Genomic DNA, 18,269 nt, shown 5'->3' on the forward strand with positions numbered 1-18,269 from the left:
GGGAAGAAAAGAGACAATAGTAACTTCATATATGAAGAAGGAGTTGATTAGACTTTTTTTTCTTTGGGGGGGGGGATGGGAGGGAAGATCTCCTGAGAGCAGAAGTAGGACCAATGGCAGGAAATTAAAAGGAGACAGATTTTGCCTCACCATAAATAACAGCTTCCTAACAGAGCTGTCCAAAAATGAAGCAGGTTAAAATAGTGAGCTCCCCACTGCTCAGAGTGGTCAAAGTAGAAGCTGGATGATTATTTATCCAGGTTATTGTCAAGGAGTTCTATGCTTTAGTCAGCATTAGATTATTGAGGATAGATTATCTCAGTAGCCAAGTCAAATATCCTATGACTTCCTCTAATCTCTTGAAAGAGACGGTGGGCACATTTGGCTAATTCATGAGCATTAGCCAGATTGATTGATGGAAATCACCTTCTTATTACTTTGGCACATATGTAGTAGATTTTAAGGATATTAACATCATATTAGTCCCTTGTTGACAAAGAATTTGATGGAATGCCATAAATATGCATGGAAAGGTTTTTCAGTATAGGGAAACAGGTTTAAAAAATTCTTATGAAAGGGCGGCTAGGTGGCACAGTGCATAAACCACCAGACCTGGAGTCAGGAGGACCTGAGTTCAAATCCGACCTCAGACAATTACTAGCCATGTGACTTTGGGCGAGTCACTTAACCCCAAATGCCCTCCAAAAAGAAAAAAAATTCTTATGATAAAAATGAACTTCTTTTTTATAATGTGCCATCTAGGAAGAGAGTTGGAAGGGTCAAAGACAAAATTACTGCCAATGTTGGGTCACTGACATGTCACTTCAGTTCAGCAAAGTTGGTGTGGTGGGAAGAGCAAAAAACTTGGAGTCCTAAAGCCTGAATTCAAATCTTGGCTCTGCTGTTTACAATCTGTAACTCTGGGACTTGGATGTCAACTCTGAAAAATGAAGGCAGTAAACCAGATAAGCCCTTAAATCCTATCCTGGCTGGGATGTGATTCCACCAGCTCTGACAAGCTACTGAAAGTCAGTTGTTCAATTTTTCATGCAAACATTCACACTTCAGAAATCAGTAAGCCAATAAATCAGATCTTGATTTATCATTTTGTTGATTGGGTACAAGTGTTAATAATGAAGATTAAACTTATCCATGTGGTCTGCATACATTTATTTTTTGCTGGTCATTAAACATTTCCTACTGCTCCTCTGCTTCCAGTTCTAGGTCTATTATGTAATACATCTCAATAAAGTGAGAATAAATATTTACATATTTGTAAATGTGTGTGCCAGGCATTGTGCTAAGTGTTCGACAAATATCACATTCAATCATCACAACAACCTATAAGGAGATATTTGCTATGGTTACCCCAATTTTACAATTGAAAAAAAAAAGAGAAAAACAGATGTTAAACAACTTACCCAGGATCACACAGCTAGTAAATGTCTGAACCTGGATTATGAACTCAGTTCTTCCTGATGAGCTCTGTCCAATCTACCACCAACTGCATCTTTGACAATAAACATCAATTTCTTGATCCTATCTGACCCTTTGGATTATCTGATTTGCTAGTATATTTTTAATTTTGGCTTTTCAAATAAAACCTCAATAATTATGTGTCTCGGTGATTTTTCCTCTTGAATGAAAAAGGAATTGGGATGGGTTGAAATAATACCAGGAGTTTCGTCATCCAGATAGGCTAAGTGGAAGAAGGAAGTATTAGAGTGGTATTAGAGTTTGGTACAAAACAAAACAAAAAAAAACAGATTTTTCCACTGGCTGGACAAAGCAGAGAAAAATTGAAATATAGAGGCTGATAAATGGGAAAAAAAAAAACACTGACATCAAGCAACAAGAGATGAAAAGTAGATTAAATAAAGCAACATAAAATAGAGAAACAGAGAGATAAAATAAAGGCAGAGAAAAGAGAGAACCAGAGCACAAGATGCAAAAGAAACCAATATGGAGACTTAAGAAACTGGAGGAACCCAAAGAAATCATCAAGACTGATCAGAGACAGGAGGGAAAATGGTGGCGTTGTAGTCACATTTCTTCTGAGTTTGTCTTATATAACCTGCATTTGTAACAAGGTTTTTGTGAAATGGGTCCGAAGAATTGAACCATATTTTTTGGAAGCATCCTATACACTATGGCGGCTCTGAAGGCATCCCACAATCCCCAACCTTTCTTCTCCCAACAAATGCTAGGACTTGGTTTGCTGGATGGCTCCCCCTACTGGTTTCTATCTGACACTGCATTCCCCCTTTGGCCTGGATTCCTTTCTGATCAACCCAGTTTTTTTTGGACTCAAGGGTTTTTTTTTGGTTGTTTGCTTGCATTTTGTCTTTTCAATGACTCTGCTCCCTCAAAGAAGCAGTGTGGGATAGTAGGTAAAGTGTCAGCATTAAAGAGTTAGGTACGCCTGGTTCAGATCTGCCTCTGGCACTTGCTACTTGAGAAACCCTGGACAAGTCAGTCTAACCTCTATGTGCCTCATATAACTCTCCAGGGCCTAGTTACAGTCATTGGTAGGTTAGTGGAGAGAGTTTTATCATGAAATTATGTTCCGCACCACTAAATTCTCCATTCTTAAGGGTTTTGTTGTAACAAAGAAGCATACAAAGGGTTAAAATATCAAAGGGAAATGTGCAAGAAGTCCTGGTCCCACATATCAATATACAGGAAATGAAGCCTTGGGCTTTCTTAGTTCCCCCTCTCTTCTCCATGTGCCCTCATCTCTCTTCTTCTGGGTGTTGGTCTCAGAGACAACTGGTCCATTCCTATCAGGGCTGTATGTTAGATCAATCTCTTCTTTTCTAGCCACAATAGACTGGACTGTCAAAACTGCTGTCTTCAAGTATTTGAAAAGTTGTCACATCAAAGAAGGATTTGATTCATCCTGTTTGGCCCCAAAGGCTAAGACTAGGGAGAAAAATGAGTGGAAGTTGTAACAAAGCAGATTGAGGCTTTAAAACAGGAAAACCTTCTTAACAATCAGACCTGACATGACCACCTCCATCCCCAGCAGGGTTCCTTTATTGGAGGGTTTCTGGATAATGACTAGTCAGCCATTTTCTAGAATTGTCTTTGAGAAGCCTGTTGTGTTAGTTGGCTGCTAAGGTCCCTGAGGTTCTGTGACCCTGCGGCTGTTTGGGGTCTCAGACTTTCTAGAATGTTTCTCTGGTCTGGGTCGAGCCTGTTTTGTTGTTTCTGCTGCTGTTTTCCCACCAGGTGCCTGTCTTTCTCTGCCTCTACCATCACCATCCCCAGTCCCATAAATTCTCCCTTGAGCCTGACGTTTGCAAGGCCATGGCCTTAGTTATCCTTACAGCTTTATGCTTTGACTTCCTTCTTCCTCCTGTCCATCTCGCTGGCTCTGGTTCCTAGGATCTTTCTTTTGCCCATAAAACAGTGGTGTGCTCATATGTTTAACAACTGGCTCTCTGCCAGGTAAAAATGCACACATGAGGGAATAGGCATTTGAAAAGCACCTAGTATGTGCCGGGCGTTGTGCTCATCACTTTTTACAAAGATTATCTTATATGAGCCCCACCATAACACTGTGAAGTAGGTGCTATTATAATCCCTATTTTATAGTTGAGGAAACTGAGGCAAACATTAAGTGACTTGCTCTGACAAGTAATCTGAGGTCACATTTGAACTCAGATCTTCCTGATTCCAGGGTCAGTGCTCTATCCACTGGGTCACCTGGCTCCCTCTTTGACCCCCTTTCAAGTTTAATCTGCATTATTAATATTTCCTACATTGCTTTCTTTTTTTCTAGAAAATCATTTATTTTTTTTGTTTGTTTTTTTGGAGGGGGGAAGTCAGGGTAATTGGGGTTAAGTGACTTGCCCAAGGTCACATGGCTAGTAAGTGTTAAGTGTGTGAGGTCAGATTTGAACTCAGGTCCTCCTGACTCCAGGACCAGTGCTCTATTTACTGCACCACCTAGCTGCCCTCTCCATTACTTTCTTAAATCAACAACAACAAAAAATCAAGCCTTAACCTATAGTGTGCGCCAACCTCTGAGCTGTAAATGTTGGTGCTGAAAATTTAAAAATTGGCTCTTGAAAGTCGGTCTGAGCTGGCTCCAGCATACCCCTGCCTTGAATTCTCCTTGTTAGCTAGAAGGCTACAGAGGAGATAGCAATGAATCTTGATTCAGGAAAACCTGAAATCAAATCCAGTCAGACACATTAGCTGGGTGACTATAGGCAAATAATTTCGCCTCACTGCCTGTTTCCCCATCTGTAAAATGGAGACATTAGCACCTACATACCAGGGTTGTTGCAAGGATAAAATAAGATTTTTGTAAAGCTCTTCACAAACCTTAAACTACTATACAAATATTAGCTATTAGTTATTATTATTTGTTCATTCTCTCTATCCTGGTAAATTTGTTTGAAGCAAATCTGCTAGCCAGTTATGGCCTGTAGCTTTGCCCTCTTTGGGGAAATATTGGCTTTTCCAATTATATTACTAGGCAACTAGGTGGTATAGTCCATAGAGCACTAAGTCTAGGAGTCAGGGAAAACCCAAGTTCAAATCTACCTCAAACATACTAGATGTGTGACCCTATGTGAATCCCTTAACCTCAGTTTCCTCATCTATAAAACAGGGATCATAATAATAGAATCTATTTTTCAAAATAGTTGTGAGGATCAAACAAGATTGACATATATGAAGTGCTTTGTAAAGTACTGTATAAATGTTATACAGAGACTGATGTCTGGGTTCCTCTTCTCTCTGGAACCCATATGGTCCAAGGTCATGAAAGCAGGTTTTCCTGCTTTCCTTCCAAAAGCCTCAAGTTCCCATTTTGCTCCCAACATGGATCCCCTCCCAGATCAACTTGTTTTCAATCTGTGCCTGTGGATGGACCTGCTGTTGGACTCCCCTCCTCACCTACCCATCCTTCCTTCTCAGGATCTGAATAATAGATAGACCCTCAGGCCAATGAACAACCCACATGTTTTCTGGTCTATCTTCTTGTTCCACCTACTTCCCTCTGCTCTGATTGTAATCATGGCTCTTGGATCTAATCTTCACCTCCCCATTTGCCATCCATTTCCAATGTTTACTAGAACCTAGGCTTCTAATAGAAAAATAGCTTAAACCTACATTAAGCAATAATAAAATGTTCTCTTCCATCAGTAAGGGAAGGTTCATGTCCCCAGCTGCATTTCAACCATGTTCTTCTTGAGACTGATTAAAACTAGATTTCACAATTGAAAACGATAATATATTATGTTAGCGTCCTGCCAAAAGGCTCCATGTCCCCCACTTAGCATTTCTCCCTATCCATGCAATGTCCAATGTCCAATGCTCAATGTCCAATGCTGTTATTGGGTGGTGCCTGGGATGAAGTTCTAACTTTGTAAACAAGGCTATACACAATGGTAGAGGATTGGTAAAATGAAGGGGAAATGGTGACATCTTCCAGGAGGTGTTAAAAACAGGACTGCTAGGTGAGGTTCTGCCATTTAAATGGACAGGTGGGAGTATGAAAGAAGGGGTAGGGAAGCAAGATTCACAAGACAAGCTTAGATGTTGCTATGTGTATTAGAAGTCTTGTAACAGGAGGTACCATGGAAAGAGAACTTGGAATGGAGTTAGAAGACCTAAATTGGGCAGACACACAAGTTAATTTCCCTGGATCTCAGTTTCTTCATATACAAAACCAGATTTGGGGAGAAAGGTAGAGAGTTGAACAATATGACTTATACACTAAGGTCCTTTCCAACTATGAATCTATCTAAAGTGATATCATTGATAGAGTCATGAGCCTGAAGTCAGGAGTTCTTGAGTTTAAATTCAGTCACAGATACTTCTTAGCTGTGTTTCACTGGGAGTTACTTAAATCTCTGTTTTCCTCAGTTTCCTCATATGTAAAATAAGGATAATAATAGTACCTACCTCCCAGGATTATTGTGAGAATCAAATGAGACAAATACAATAACAGCACAGTAACCGGTATATGGTAAGGAGTACATAAATGCTAGCTATAATTATTATTGTTATTACATTGAATAATGCAATAAGAGTGCAGTCTCTAGGAATTTTGATGGATAAAGCCAGATGTTTTCAGATATTTCTGCACACGAGAGTATAGACATGAACATTTTTATGACAGAATACAAGGGAGCTGTCCATTTAAAGGTGAATAAATGTCATGAATGAGGATTTCTAGAGTAATAGAAGCACCCCAGCATTTCTGCGTAGGGGAGAGATGCTGACAGATCAACAGGTAATGTAGACAGGGAAGTGGAGTCCAGGGGAAAACATGAAGCCAAAGCTACAGTAGAGGAATTTGATAGGTCTGAGAACCAGAGTTAGAGAGCAAAAGTGGGATTGGGGGTCTATTCTGGATGCCACACCTGTGAAAATGTATACCTCAATCTTAAATACCACAGTGCATAAAGACCATCTTTCAGGACGTAGAGGTGTGGGGCATACATACAGTATTATTTGTCTGGGTTATGTTCTGATGTGAAAAATACAGCCTGAAGGTCATGTGTTAAGTAGGCACCTTATTTACAGATTTTTTTTTAAAGATTTAATTCATCAGATTTTCAGAGGGGAAAAATCAGGGTTTTGCAAGTTTTCATAACTGTTTATTCATTATAAATAGTAAATATTTACTGCACTTTTTACATGAAAGACATTTTTACAACACATTGTTGTTGGTAGAGGCTGCAACACAAAGAGAGTATTTCTTTTGTCCATCACCCTTTAAGACCAATGTATGTACTAATCTCTGTACTATTCCTAGGCTCACTAACTCCCTACTTCATAGTCCTTAATGCTAAAAGGAATGTATTTGGGCCCTACCTCATTCATTGTTCCAAGAATAAAGAGAAATAAATAACACTGCCTTCCATCTTCCTGTTCCTCTTAGCATTTCAAAACATAAATTTATTGACATTCTACAATGTCACAACACAAACTTATGTAAACCTCAATTCCTATAATCTTTTAATATTGGATATCATCGTATAACTTAAAATTACATGTCAGCCACATGGACATTTCTCTTCTTGCCCTGTCTTCTGTAAAAAATAAAAGAATGTAAACGTAATCTTTAAAAAAAAAAAAAAAGCATTATTCTCTGACACGGTCTTAAATCATAAGGAGCAAACTGGATTTCGGTTGTCCAGCAAACTGCAACATCTCTGCATTTTACCACACTGAATTATGTACTGAAAAAATAAAAACACCTGCAAAAATATAGTTCTGATTCTATTTATATCACTTTGGATGTTTCCAAAGCTTCTGTGAGGTACACAGTATTGCACATTGTTAGGCAGTCGTGGAAATCAATGTCACTGTTTTTCCCCCTTGCTTGCTTCCAAATGTTTAACATGGGATTAGGAAAAAGTCATACACTCAGCCCGATCCAAAAGACAAAACTAAGTTTGTTTGTTTCCTCTTCACGTTATACCATGTCTGGTTGGCAAAATGGGCTTATGACCTTTATTGACAACTGGATTACCAAAGAGAATATCATCAATAATTTATCCTGGAAGTCCTTTATATCTATCTCAGCTTCCAAAAGATGTTGATATTGACTGTGGATGTCAATTTCCAGTGTGTAAGATTAGAAGGTTCCTGTCTGCTCATGCTTCAGAAACTGAACAGTTCAAAAATCATAGCAATGTCAGCATTGGACATCCAACAAGTTCTAGTTGACAGCATCGGACTGCTAAGTTTTAGAACATTCTGCTTGTCCAAATCAGGCCAGATATTTCTTAAAGGAGCAAGAATGGAATGTGTTCTCTCAGCACTAAACAGTTTGATATTTTGATGTGTGGCCATGTTAAAGCGTTGCCTTAAAAAGCCCCACTGGTCTTGTATTGCCCAAGGTCTTCCTCTTCTCACCTGTTCTGTCCAACATGTCCAAGAGTATATTGAAAACAACTACTGGAGAAAGAAAACAACTCTCCTGTACCTTCTGTCACAATGACCCTCTCCCACCCCCCCACCGCCAAAGGGGTTGACTTTTTCAGAGAGGATTCTTCTTGTCTATGTAATGGAGACTGGAAATGGGACCAGACTGAACTCAAAGTGGACAGTTCATTTATGCAATATCTGGCTTCAGGTAATGAAAGGCACCTGCAAGAGAACAAAAGGAGCTTTTTAAGTCATGCTGTGACAACTTCCCAGCAAGGGGCAATGTCAGCTACAGGTTGACCATGTCATATTTAATACCAGGGTATCAAAGGATAGGGACTAATATTTTTATTCCTGGGACAAGTTTGACAAAACTCTGTGTATCTGGGAGTATATACTATAATGAGTCTTGAGCTGACCTCATTAAGAACATGTGTTTCTAATACTGGGCTGCCAGTGATTATATCATCTTGGCCAACCCTTATGTTTTACCTAATGGCAATCAGGTTTCATGTCTCAGCAATTAATAACATCAAGATGTTGTTGACATCACTTAAGAAAATAATTATGCAACCAAACTCTTATTTGATCCAGTATCTGAGTAAGAGATCTGATTCTGGGATGAATAGATAGATAGATAGATAGATAGATAGATAGATAGATAGATAGATAGATAGATAGATAGATAGATAGATGGATGGATGGATGGATGGATGGATGGATGGATGGATGGATGGATGGATGGATGGATGGATGGATGGATGGATGGATGGATGGATGGATGGATGGATGGATGGATAATTTCAGACATAGATAATTTCAAATCCCATGTCAGATTCTATTTGATGCAAGGCAAATTATTTAACTTCTCTGAGCTCCAATTTCCATATCTGTAAAAAGGTTGTAACAATAGCACCACTCTTGAAACATTGCCAAAGGGTTAAATGAGGTAATGTATAAAAAGCAAACTCTAAGGTGCTATATAAATGTAAGCTATTATTTTGAAGCAGTCAAGTTGAGCCTGAATTCAGGAAATCCTCAGTTTACATCCCACTTCAGACACTTACTAGCTGTATGACCTTGGGTGAGCCAATTAACACCTCAGTCTCAGTTTCCTCATCTGTAAAATGGGGATAATAATAACATCTGCAGCATTTACCTCACAGGTCTAAATTGAGATACAAATGAGAAAATGTATGTGAAACACTTTTCAAGTGCTATGTAAATGTCCGTAATTATTATAGACACATACATTCTTTTTTTTTTTCTTTTTGGAGAGGAAAGGTAGGGCAATTGGGGTTAAGTGACTTGACCAAGATCACATGGCTAGGTTTGTGTGTGTGTGTGTGTGTGTGTGTGTGTGTGTGTGAAGTGTCTGAGGCTGGATTTGAACTCAGGTCCTTCTGACTCCAGGGCCAGCACTCTATTCACTGTGCCATCTAGCCACCCCAAAGAATTTCTTTTGTTAAATCTGAACTTACTGGCACTCTTTCTACTGTACTAATGGAAGAGATGACACATACATTCTTACAGATATATATATATATAGTTATATCACAATGTTTGAATTAATCATTTCCCCATCCCCTTTACATAGTACAAGAAATAATGCAATGGTAAGACTTCCAAGAACAATTAATTATCCCCCTTCAAGAGACTTAGTACTCACTTTGTCCATATTGTCCATACTGGTAGCCTGTGACAGGATCCATACTGTAGCCTGTGGTGCTGTAGGTTGGTGGGCAATAGGACTGAGATGTTGGCAGACTATCTAAACTCTTCATGTGGTCTAGTCTCTGGCTGCAGCTGGCAGACACAGTAGTGGTTGGTTCTAGGCCCCCGGTGAGAGGGGAGAGAGCATAATCAGTCTGGGGCTGGTGAGGTACCCCACCGTGGTTAGTCAAGAGTCCCATTACCTAGAAGAAAGGAGAGATAGTAAAGAAATAAAAACAAAGAACTGCATCTTTTAGGTGACTAGAAAAACACCATGAGAGCTCACTCTTTAATTCATAAGGAAATATATTGATAGAGGCTGACCTGAATGTTCCAAGGTTAGAAAGCAGTCATGTCATACAACTAAACAATAACTTTTAGTTTGAGTATTTGGGGAAGGATGGGGAGGTGGAAAGATGCACCACATGGACTCACTTATCACATGAAACATTTCTATTTTCCCTCTCTGTTGTCTGATCAAACATTACATCTGGATGTTTCATAAGTCCTCCTACCCAAGGGAAGCATAGATACTTTAGCTGGATCTTAACAAAGAAAAATTAATAGTATTGATCTCTTTAACAACAACAAAAAAAAACTTCTTTCGTGGCCTATGCTTTCCATTTAATTTCTATACAAACATACTTTGCACTTACTGAAAAGCTTAAAAAAGAAGAAGAAGAAGAACAGCTTTGTATGATAAAGACAGAAGAACCAGAAAAAAAAAAGGCATTGAAAAGAGTCTGTTTTGTTGTGACAATGATCCTGGAGAACATGAACACTTTTTTTCTCTGCTTTCTTCAAATAACGTCTCAGGAAGCTAACAACTTTCAGATGAGGACGTTGAAGTGTTTCACAAACATTAACTCGTTGACCCTTGCCACACCCTGGGGATGGAGGTAAGTGTGTAATTAATTTTGCAGCTGGGGAATCATAACTCAAGAAGACTGAATAATTTCCTAAAGTTCACACAATTCAGTAAAATGCTCAGCCCACACACCATCCTTGAAACTCTCACATAAGGACAAGGCTATAATATTTGGAAACTTCCCACCCTCAAAACTATTTTGTATTTACTTATCTGTGTTCATGGGGTATACCTTGAGGGTAAGGACCATTCAAAGATCTAATGTAGTGCCTGTAGTGCATAGTAGGCCCTTAATATAAACATCATGAATAAACAATATCTCCCTTTGGAATTTTATAAATATAAAGGTCTCAAAGTAGTTCTTAAGCTAACATTGTTTCTGTTATAATTTAGGAAATCTGAGGAATAGAAAAGTGAAAATGTATCCCACCCCCCAAAATTCCCAATGTAGGGAAGGATTAGAAACTCATAGGCCTTTCTTGTAACCACAAAATTACTGCTCCCTATCTAATAAAGTTAAAGCACTAAAGTATCAGTTCTTGAATTTTTTTGGTCTCAAGACCAAAAATTATTGAAGACCCTCAAAAGGGCTTTTGCTTACATGGGTCATATCTATTTATATATACTGTGTTAGATATTAAAATGTCTTAACATTATTATGAAAATGCATTTTGACCCCACAGACCCCCTGGAAGTGTCTCAGGGATCCCCAGAAGTCTCGTTACCACACTCTGAGAACCAACCAAAACCCCCCAAAATCAGTCTTGTCCATCTCCCTGCATCCAGGCAGTCCTGTGCCTGGATTAAGAGAATAGAAAATGGCCAGAAAAGATAATATCACAAACCTCTTTAGAAACTAGTCCAATGATCTTTATATCTACAGCTGGTTTCTTCTCAGTGAATTTTAACCCAATCTGAGGTCTAGTCAACTCAACAGAGAGGGGCATTATCTATCCCATAGTGTCTACCCTATCTATTCATGTTCCCTTTCTGCCTAATCCTATTTTTGCCAGTCTTTCTCACATACCCTACTTTTCATTTCATGGCATCCTTCATTTGTAAAAGTTCTAAGACTCATTTTTTTTAACTTGCTATGACCAGGAAGAGTTCCAGAAGTCATATATTTGTTAATAAAGTGAGATTCAAACATAGCACAAAGCAAGGAGAAATTTATATCTCAAGAAGTTGAGATTTATATTCTCCTTTCCTTGACCTTGTTACAGAATGCCTTCCCCAGCTTTATCCCCTCCAAAACCACAGACCAATTTCTGTCAGCTGTAAGAAAGAGCAAATCAGTGGTAAGATCAGATTCAGTGATATTAACATTGTGGGTTTTCCATTTAAAATTTAATTTGGAATCATGCTTTATATATTATGTATTCACTCAGTATTGTATAGTCAACTGGAACTGGAAAATAACATTATTTTTTATCCTCCTCTTGGCTCCTATTATAACTTAAATAACTTCAAAATTTCAAAACTGCTTATTTATTTTCTTTTTTTCTCATCACTTCCTTTAGAATATTGGCAAACAGCCTTCTTTTTAAAAGCACTAAAGAATAATAAAGAAAATAAGGAACTATGGCTGATTCCCAACCATAACCAGACTGTCACAACTCTGAATAAGCTCAGAATCATTGTAACACAAGGGCTTTCCTTTGGAAGGGTCTAACCAATACTGCAAATAGTGAGAGTGCCATAAGGTCATACACTAGAGCTGAACGCTCAGAACTCATGATTTCATGTTCTCATCTCTATAAAAACTATAAAGATTTATCTTTAAATTACTCATTCTCCAGGAGTTGTTTCCCTCCCTAAGAGTTATACCTGAGGTTTTCCAGTTTAAGCAAGGAAAACTCATGAAAATTGATTCATTGCACATTTTGCTTCATCAGACAAAATTGTGTGCTTTTAGAGTCTAGAGAATGCTTGAAAAAAATAGATCTTGCTCAGAGACAATTATTATGGGAAATTTGTGTGTATAACACATATAAAAAATGTAAAAATACAATAATTTTTTTTAAGATAGAGGACGTCAGTCAGGAATCAAGAAAAGAGGTGTTCAGGGTGGGAAAAAAAAAACAAATTTCTTTACTTTAAATTAGCTCCATTAATAAATCACTTAATTGGCCCAAAATAAAAATTCTAAGTTGCTACTATGCCAATCCATGAAGAAAAAGAGCCAATGACACCAGAAGACTTACATGGGGGAAAAAAAGTTTTAAATTGGTAGCTAGGCCTCAGAGATCCCTTATGGAACACAGAGATTCTGAATTCGATCACTAGCATGTCAGCTAAGGAACAGATAGAATGGACAGTCAGATCAATATGCTAAGCAGTTGGGGGGGGGGCAGTATTTCTCCTGAAGTTGATAGATTGTGTACATTTTCATGATAAATATCTTTCATCATCTGTCACATTTTTTTTCTGGTAAAATAGCTTTGAAAGCCAACAAGAAACTCATCTCTATCTATCTGTAGAGAATGTCTTAAGTAAAGAAATGAGGACTAAGTATATATCATATTCATTCCCTGGATTGAGTTTGAATACATCATTGACTTCAGAAGGTTGATTAGAAACCCTCAGTCTACTATCTTTTGCAGTGTCATGTAAAGTTCTGGAGTGTTTCCATCAGCACACTCAAACAGATCCCTGTATTCTTGCAGGAACCAGAGAAAGATGAAGAGTAGAAATAGGAGAGGAGGGGAAACAGAAGGAGGAGGGGGAGGGAAGGAAGAGCAGGAAAAAGGGGTCAAACATAATGGAAGGGAAGGGAAGAAGGAAGGAAAAGGGAAGATGGAGAGGGAGAGAAGGAAGTACAAAGAAAGAAAAGGAGAAGAATGGAGAAAGAAGAGAAGGGGATAAGCCAGAAGGAAGGGAAGGAGAGAGGAGGTATAGAAAAATGGAGAAGTGGAGGGGTTTTGAAAAAAAGAAGGTGGAAATAGGAGGAGGGAGGAAGTGAGGAAAAGGAAGGAGTAAGATGAAAGGACAAGAGGAGAAGGAGGCAAGAAGAGGGAAGAAAGAGGGGGAGGAAAAAAGAAAGGGAGAGGACAAGGGAAGGGGGAGAGGGGCAAGCTGAGTGAGGAAAGATTAGAAGATAAAGGGAAGAGGGAGAAAAAAGAAAATAAGGTATAGGGAAGGGGAAAGATAGGGAAAGTAGAGGAAGAAGATAAAGAAGAATGTGGACAGGACTTACATTTACATTGCACTTTAAGATTTACAAGGCAGTTTTCCTCACAATAAACCCATGAAGCACCAGTAGTATTTGTCTGAATTTCCTTATCTATAAAATGAAGGGATTAGGCAGATGGTCTTTATGATCCTTTCCAGTCCAAAATCCTATGATCACCCTTAGCAGCTGTTTTAATGATGATGCTGTACACATTATTCATAAGCTCACTGGGCAAATTGAATGAAGCTTGCCCTGAGCGCAAGGTATTATGTTTACTCCTAAAGACACAAAGTTTGTTTTGTTTTTCATCCCAGCATGGCATAATGAAAATGGCACTAGGTCTGAAGTAAGAGATGAGTTTGAATCTCAAGTCTACCAGTTACTACCTGTGTATCCTGGGCAACTGACCTGATTAATGTCTGGGCCTCTGTTTCCTCATCTGTAAAGTGAAGAGGTAGAATGAGATGACCTTTGAAGTCCACTCCAAAGCTAACGAAGGGATTGGACTATATGGCCCTCCATCTCTAGATGACTTGCAATACTGTCATCTTTGATTAATGACATAGTATAATCTTCAGCATCTTAGATTTCAGTAAGGAGGGGAGGGATACAACATGTGTACCAATTAGCAGACTTGAAGTAGAGTGTGTGATCGAGGCAAAGGAGAAATCTGGACAAAGCACTCTAAGAAAATCTGAGTAAGAAGGGGAATTCAAGGTAGGCTTCTCAGAAGAAATGTTAACAACTGAGCCTTGAAAGAAGGAGATTCTGGCAGATGAAGATGGAGAGGGATCCCATTCCAAGAAAGGGAACTAGCCTGAGAAAAATATGCAGAGGCAAGAGACAGGATGTAAAGTGTGGGGACTAGCCAAGTAGACTAACTTGGCTGGAATGCAGTAAATAGAGAGAAGATGAGATCCACAAGTAAGTCAGAACCTCATAGTGAAGGATCTTAAATACTAAACTTAGTGGTTTGCATTTTATCCTAGAGGCAATGGGAAGGGGGTTGCTCTAGCAGAGATGAGTGAGGAGGGAAAAGTCTGGAAATTCTGTTAGAGTTCAAGAAATCATCATGAAGGAACAACTATGGAAGTTTTACTAAATTTGCTCTTTTGAAAAAGTTCCATAATTAGAAAATCTACATAAATCACATTTTTTACCTCCTCTGTTAATGGTTTTTATTATAAGGCACACCAGGAGTTATCAAAGAGTAGTATCCTTCCAAAAGCTCTCATCCTGCCTCTCAAATTGAAGTTTGTAAGCAATTGTCACAGAAAAGATGTTGCTATACAAACTTGGTTTTCAGTTTTCCTTATTTGACTTTGAGACGTATTGATGCAAAAGCTGGCATTATTGTAGATAAGTTACAATTAAGAAATTAACAAGGAAATTCAGATCAGAAAATATATGTGGGATATCAATAGAAAATATATACTTTACTTTCCATTAACATAATTTAAAACCTCAAGTCTCTATGGAAGGGTCACATTACACTTTTATGTTTGTTTCTTTTAAAGGCAGTTCTGTATTTCATGTGGTAGGAGGGAAGCTACAGGAATTTCTTCTCTAGCAAGTGAAGCTTGGGAAATGAGCTTTTTAGAGCACCACCAACATAAGCAGAAAATATTTTCCAGTTGCATTTTCCTTATAAGGACTCTGGCAAGATATTTTTTCATATTATTTTAAAATGCATTTTTCTTGCAATTACTTGTGACCAGGTGGTTAAATTTAATCTATTTTTAACAAATTCTTTGTTCTTTTTTGTTTAATCCATATGCATTCATATTGATTTATGATAAGAGTGATGGTTCATGAATACGGGACTGCTTGCTCACATTTAAACATATATTTAAAGGCCATTGAAAAAAATTAAAGATAAAATACACAATTCAAGTTCAATTGAATTGCCTTTTACAGGGGGGGGAGGGGAATTCCACAGCTTTTCATCCAAATTCAGGCTCCATTCCAGTAAAAGTTGGGCCTATGTAATCATCAGAGATTTTATTTTTAAAAATGGTTGAATTTTGTGTACTCTGAAAGGCTTCCCCCCCACCATTCTCACATTTTGTGTGGCTACCCACCTAAGTGAAATCTAAGAAAGGATCCCAAATGTTTCAAACCCTCATCAAAATGTGCCATATTTACTATCTTAAGTCTTTGGGAGGGTGTCTTTTAATTTTTTTTAAATACTTCATTTTGACTTGCAGATTCCTAGCTGTGTCCTTCAATTTTCTTTATTAGAGGAATTTTCCAAGCTTTCTTCTGACTTTTTCTCTAGTTTCAGAATTCCAGATAGGTTGTTTATATCTGATTGGAAAATTATATGGTTCAGGAAAAACGAACTCTTTATGTTTGCTTCATGCCATATTTCCCTTGAATTAATTTTCCTATTGTGAGATTAAATTTAAAAGATAAAAACTGCAGGCCAAATTAAGATTTACATTTAAAATTATGTGTCTGGAAAATATTTGTCTTGGCACACACACTCTGGTTATGCCCTCAATTGAAAATGCACTGAGTTTATCAAGAATCTAAAATGATTTAGCAAATTACTGTGCAGATCTGGGCGCTTCTTTTTCTTCCACAACAACCGTTGGTGTGAGGCTCTCTTTTCCTTCTTATTTAGCTGACCAGATGTGCCCCCGCTTCAAACACTTCAAACACTTTCAATGTTCTTACACATATGAAACTAACCTTATTAATAACAAGGTTTTACTTTCTTGGGGTACCCTCCCTCCAGAAGACTACTGAACAAAATAAATACTAGCCATATTTTAACCCCAGGGACAAATCCTCTGTCTTTTTCCCCAAAGAAAAAAAAATATTTATTCACAGGTTTTTAGTCAATTCTGTCCATTTCAGGAGTCATTTAATAGTTAAATTTCTATGTCCGTGACTTCAAGACTGAAAAATCCAAACTTAAACAGGAGAGGTTTTCCTGAAAATGTCTTCTTTGGATTCAAATGCCTTAGGAATTATCCTGCAATTGATTAGCATCTAAATAATTAGATTTTTGCTCATGTCTGTTTGAAAGCTCTAAGCGGGAAGTCGCCTGAAGGCAGAGGTTTCTCTCAAAGTATGGCTCATGACCTTATCACCCATACAAGGAGTTACAGGAAGGGCATGGCCGGTGCTTACCTAGAAAGCCAATGAGAGGAAAATGCCCGGTTTAATTCAGTTTAATGAAGGGATTCTTAAACCCATTTTTACAACTTTCTGCCTTTGTTCGATGAAGAGAGGATAAACAGGACTATTCTAAGTATGATTCATATGTTGCTCGTGATTTTTTATAGAGCGTATAGTAGGTATCCTTTAAGTGATACATATGCCTAGCCTTAATGTTCTGTGAGAAATTATGGGAATGATTTATGCTGAAGCAATTCTTTGGAATATCTGTCTCCAAATATAGATATCATAAAATAGTTTCTCAGAATCTAAAACTTCAGGGCAGGTTAAATTCATAGCAGCATGCTGGATCCATTAATTTCCAAAAATGAAAACCCAGGCAATGGATTTGAGTATTTTTTTTTCACTTCTGGAAGGATTTAGAATAGATGGCTTCTGGCTCATTAGGAACAATCATAACGTCCACCGATTAGCAACAAAATAAAACCCATTAAGGAAAAAAAAGCTTATATACTTAAAGAAAGGGTTTTGCCCATTAATACAGTTGGTATTTGACCCACCATGGGCATAATAAAATTCTCATATGTTTTAATTCATTTACGCATGCCTGCATTTAATATGCTTTGTGACCATGTCTGCAATTAATATGATTTATGAGAAAAGAACATGTGCATTATTGGGGGAAAGGGTAGAGATACATATTTTTTCCCCTCCTATGAATGAAAGACTTAATGAAACAGCTCAGGGAAAATTGTTGGCCGTTAACATATTAACTGACAGAATCCTGAGCAAACTTCAGTGGCATTAATGATATCCTCTTATCTGACCCTGACACATTTTCGGCATATAATCTGCAGAAGCTCTGTCCAGGGAATCTTGACAAATGCTCCTGACGATGTCAGGGCAATGTTCCATTCTAATGTAAAACAGATGTGGGTCAGATACCCTCATTCATCACTTAACACAGAGACTCTCAAACTGTTTCTAAGAGGAATGACATTACCTGCTGTTAATGCTTTTCACTTCAGAACATTTCTCAGACCCCCAGCAGTCCTCCAAAGGATGAGCACATGAGCAGATCACTTTGGCAATCATTTTTTCCTAGAATGTCTGCATTCAGGCCCTCAGTACTATTTGCCTTCTTTTAGAAGCTTCTGAACTATTCTTTCTGCTTTCTGTCTCAATCTGTCTTTCACTACCTAAGGAACCCAACCACTATGTACTAGTCACATCTCTGCTCAAAACCTATCAATTAGCCCTTTCTTAAAGTATAAACTCCTGACCACTATATTCATAGTCTTCTGAAACCTGGCCTCAGTCTTTCTTTCTAGGCTCATTTATATTCCTCCCTTCTGATATTCTATATTCAAGTCAAACTCTTCATATTCTCACACACAGCTTAAAATTCTGTCTACCCTGAGTTCTTGTAACACAGGGGCTCTCAAGCTTTACCTCTCTTTTCTCTCTCTCTCTCTCTCTCTCTCTCTCTCTCTCTCT

The 18,269-nt window shown here is 38.1% G+C and overlaps 1 protein-coding gene across 2 annotated transcripts in view; it reads right to left on the minus strand.

The window, feature by feature from the left end:
* Positions 1-6,041: 6,041 nt before the first annotated feature.
* Positions 6,042-18,269, minus strand: part of PAX3 (paired box 3) — a 113,502-nt gene continuing 101,274 nt past the window's right edge. For both annotated transcript variants that reach the window (XM_069104517.1, XM_069104516.1), the window contains exons 8-9: positions 9,563-9,809; positions 6,042-8,115 (exon numbers count right to left, since the gene is read on the minus strand). In XM_069104517.1, the coding sequence (XP_068960618.1) occupies positions 8,081-8,115; positions 9,563-9,809 (282 nt within the window). In that variant the 3' untranslated portion in view covers positions 6,042-8,080. The remainder of the gene's footprint in view (positions 8,116-9,562; positions 9,810-18,269) is intronic.

Source organism: Petaurus breviceps, unplaced genomic scaffold, assembly GCF_028583685.1.
Source record: "Petaurus breviceps papuanus isolate PSGF00001 unplaced genomic scaffold, PetGlider_PUasm1.0 688, whole genome shotgun sequence".
In the NCBI taxonomy this organism is placed as follows: Eukaryota; Metazoa; Chordata; class Mammalia; order Diprotodontia; family Petauridae; genus Petaurus; species Petaurus breviceps.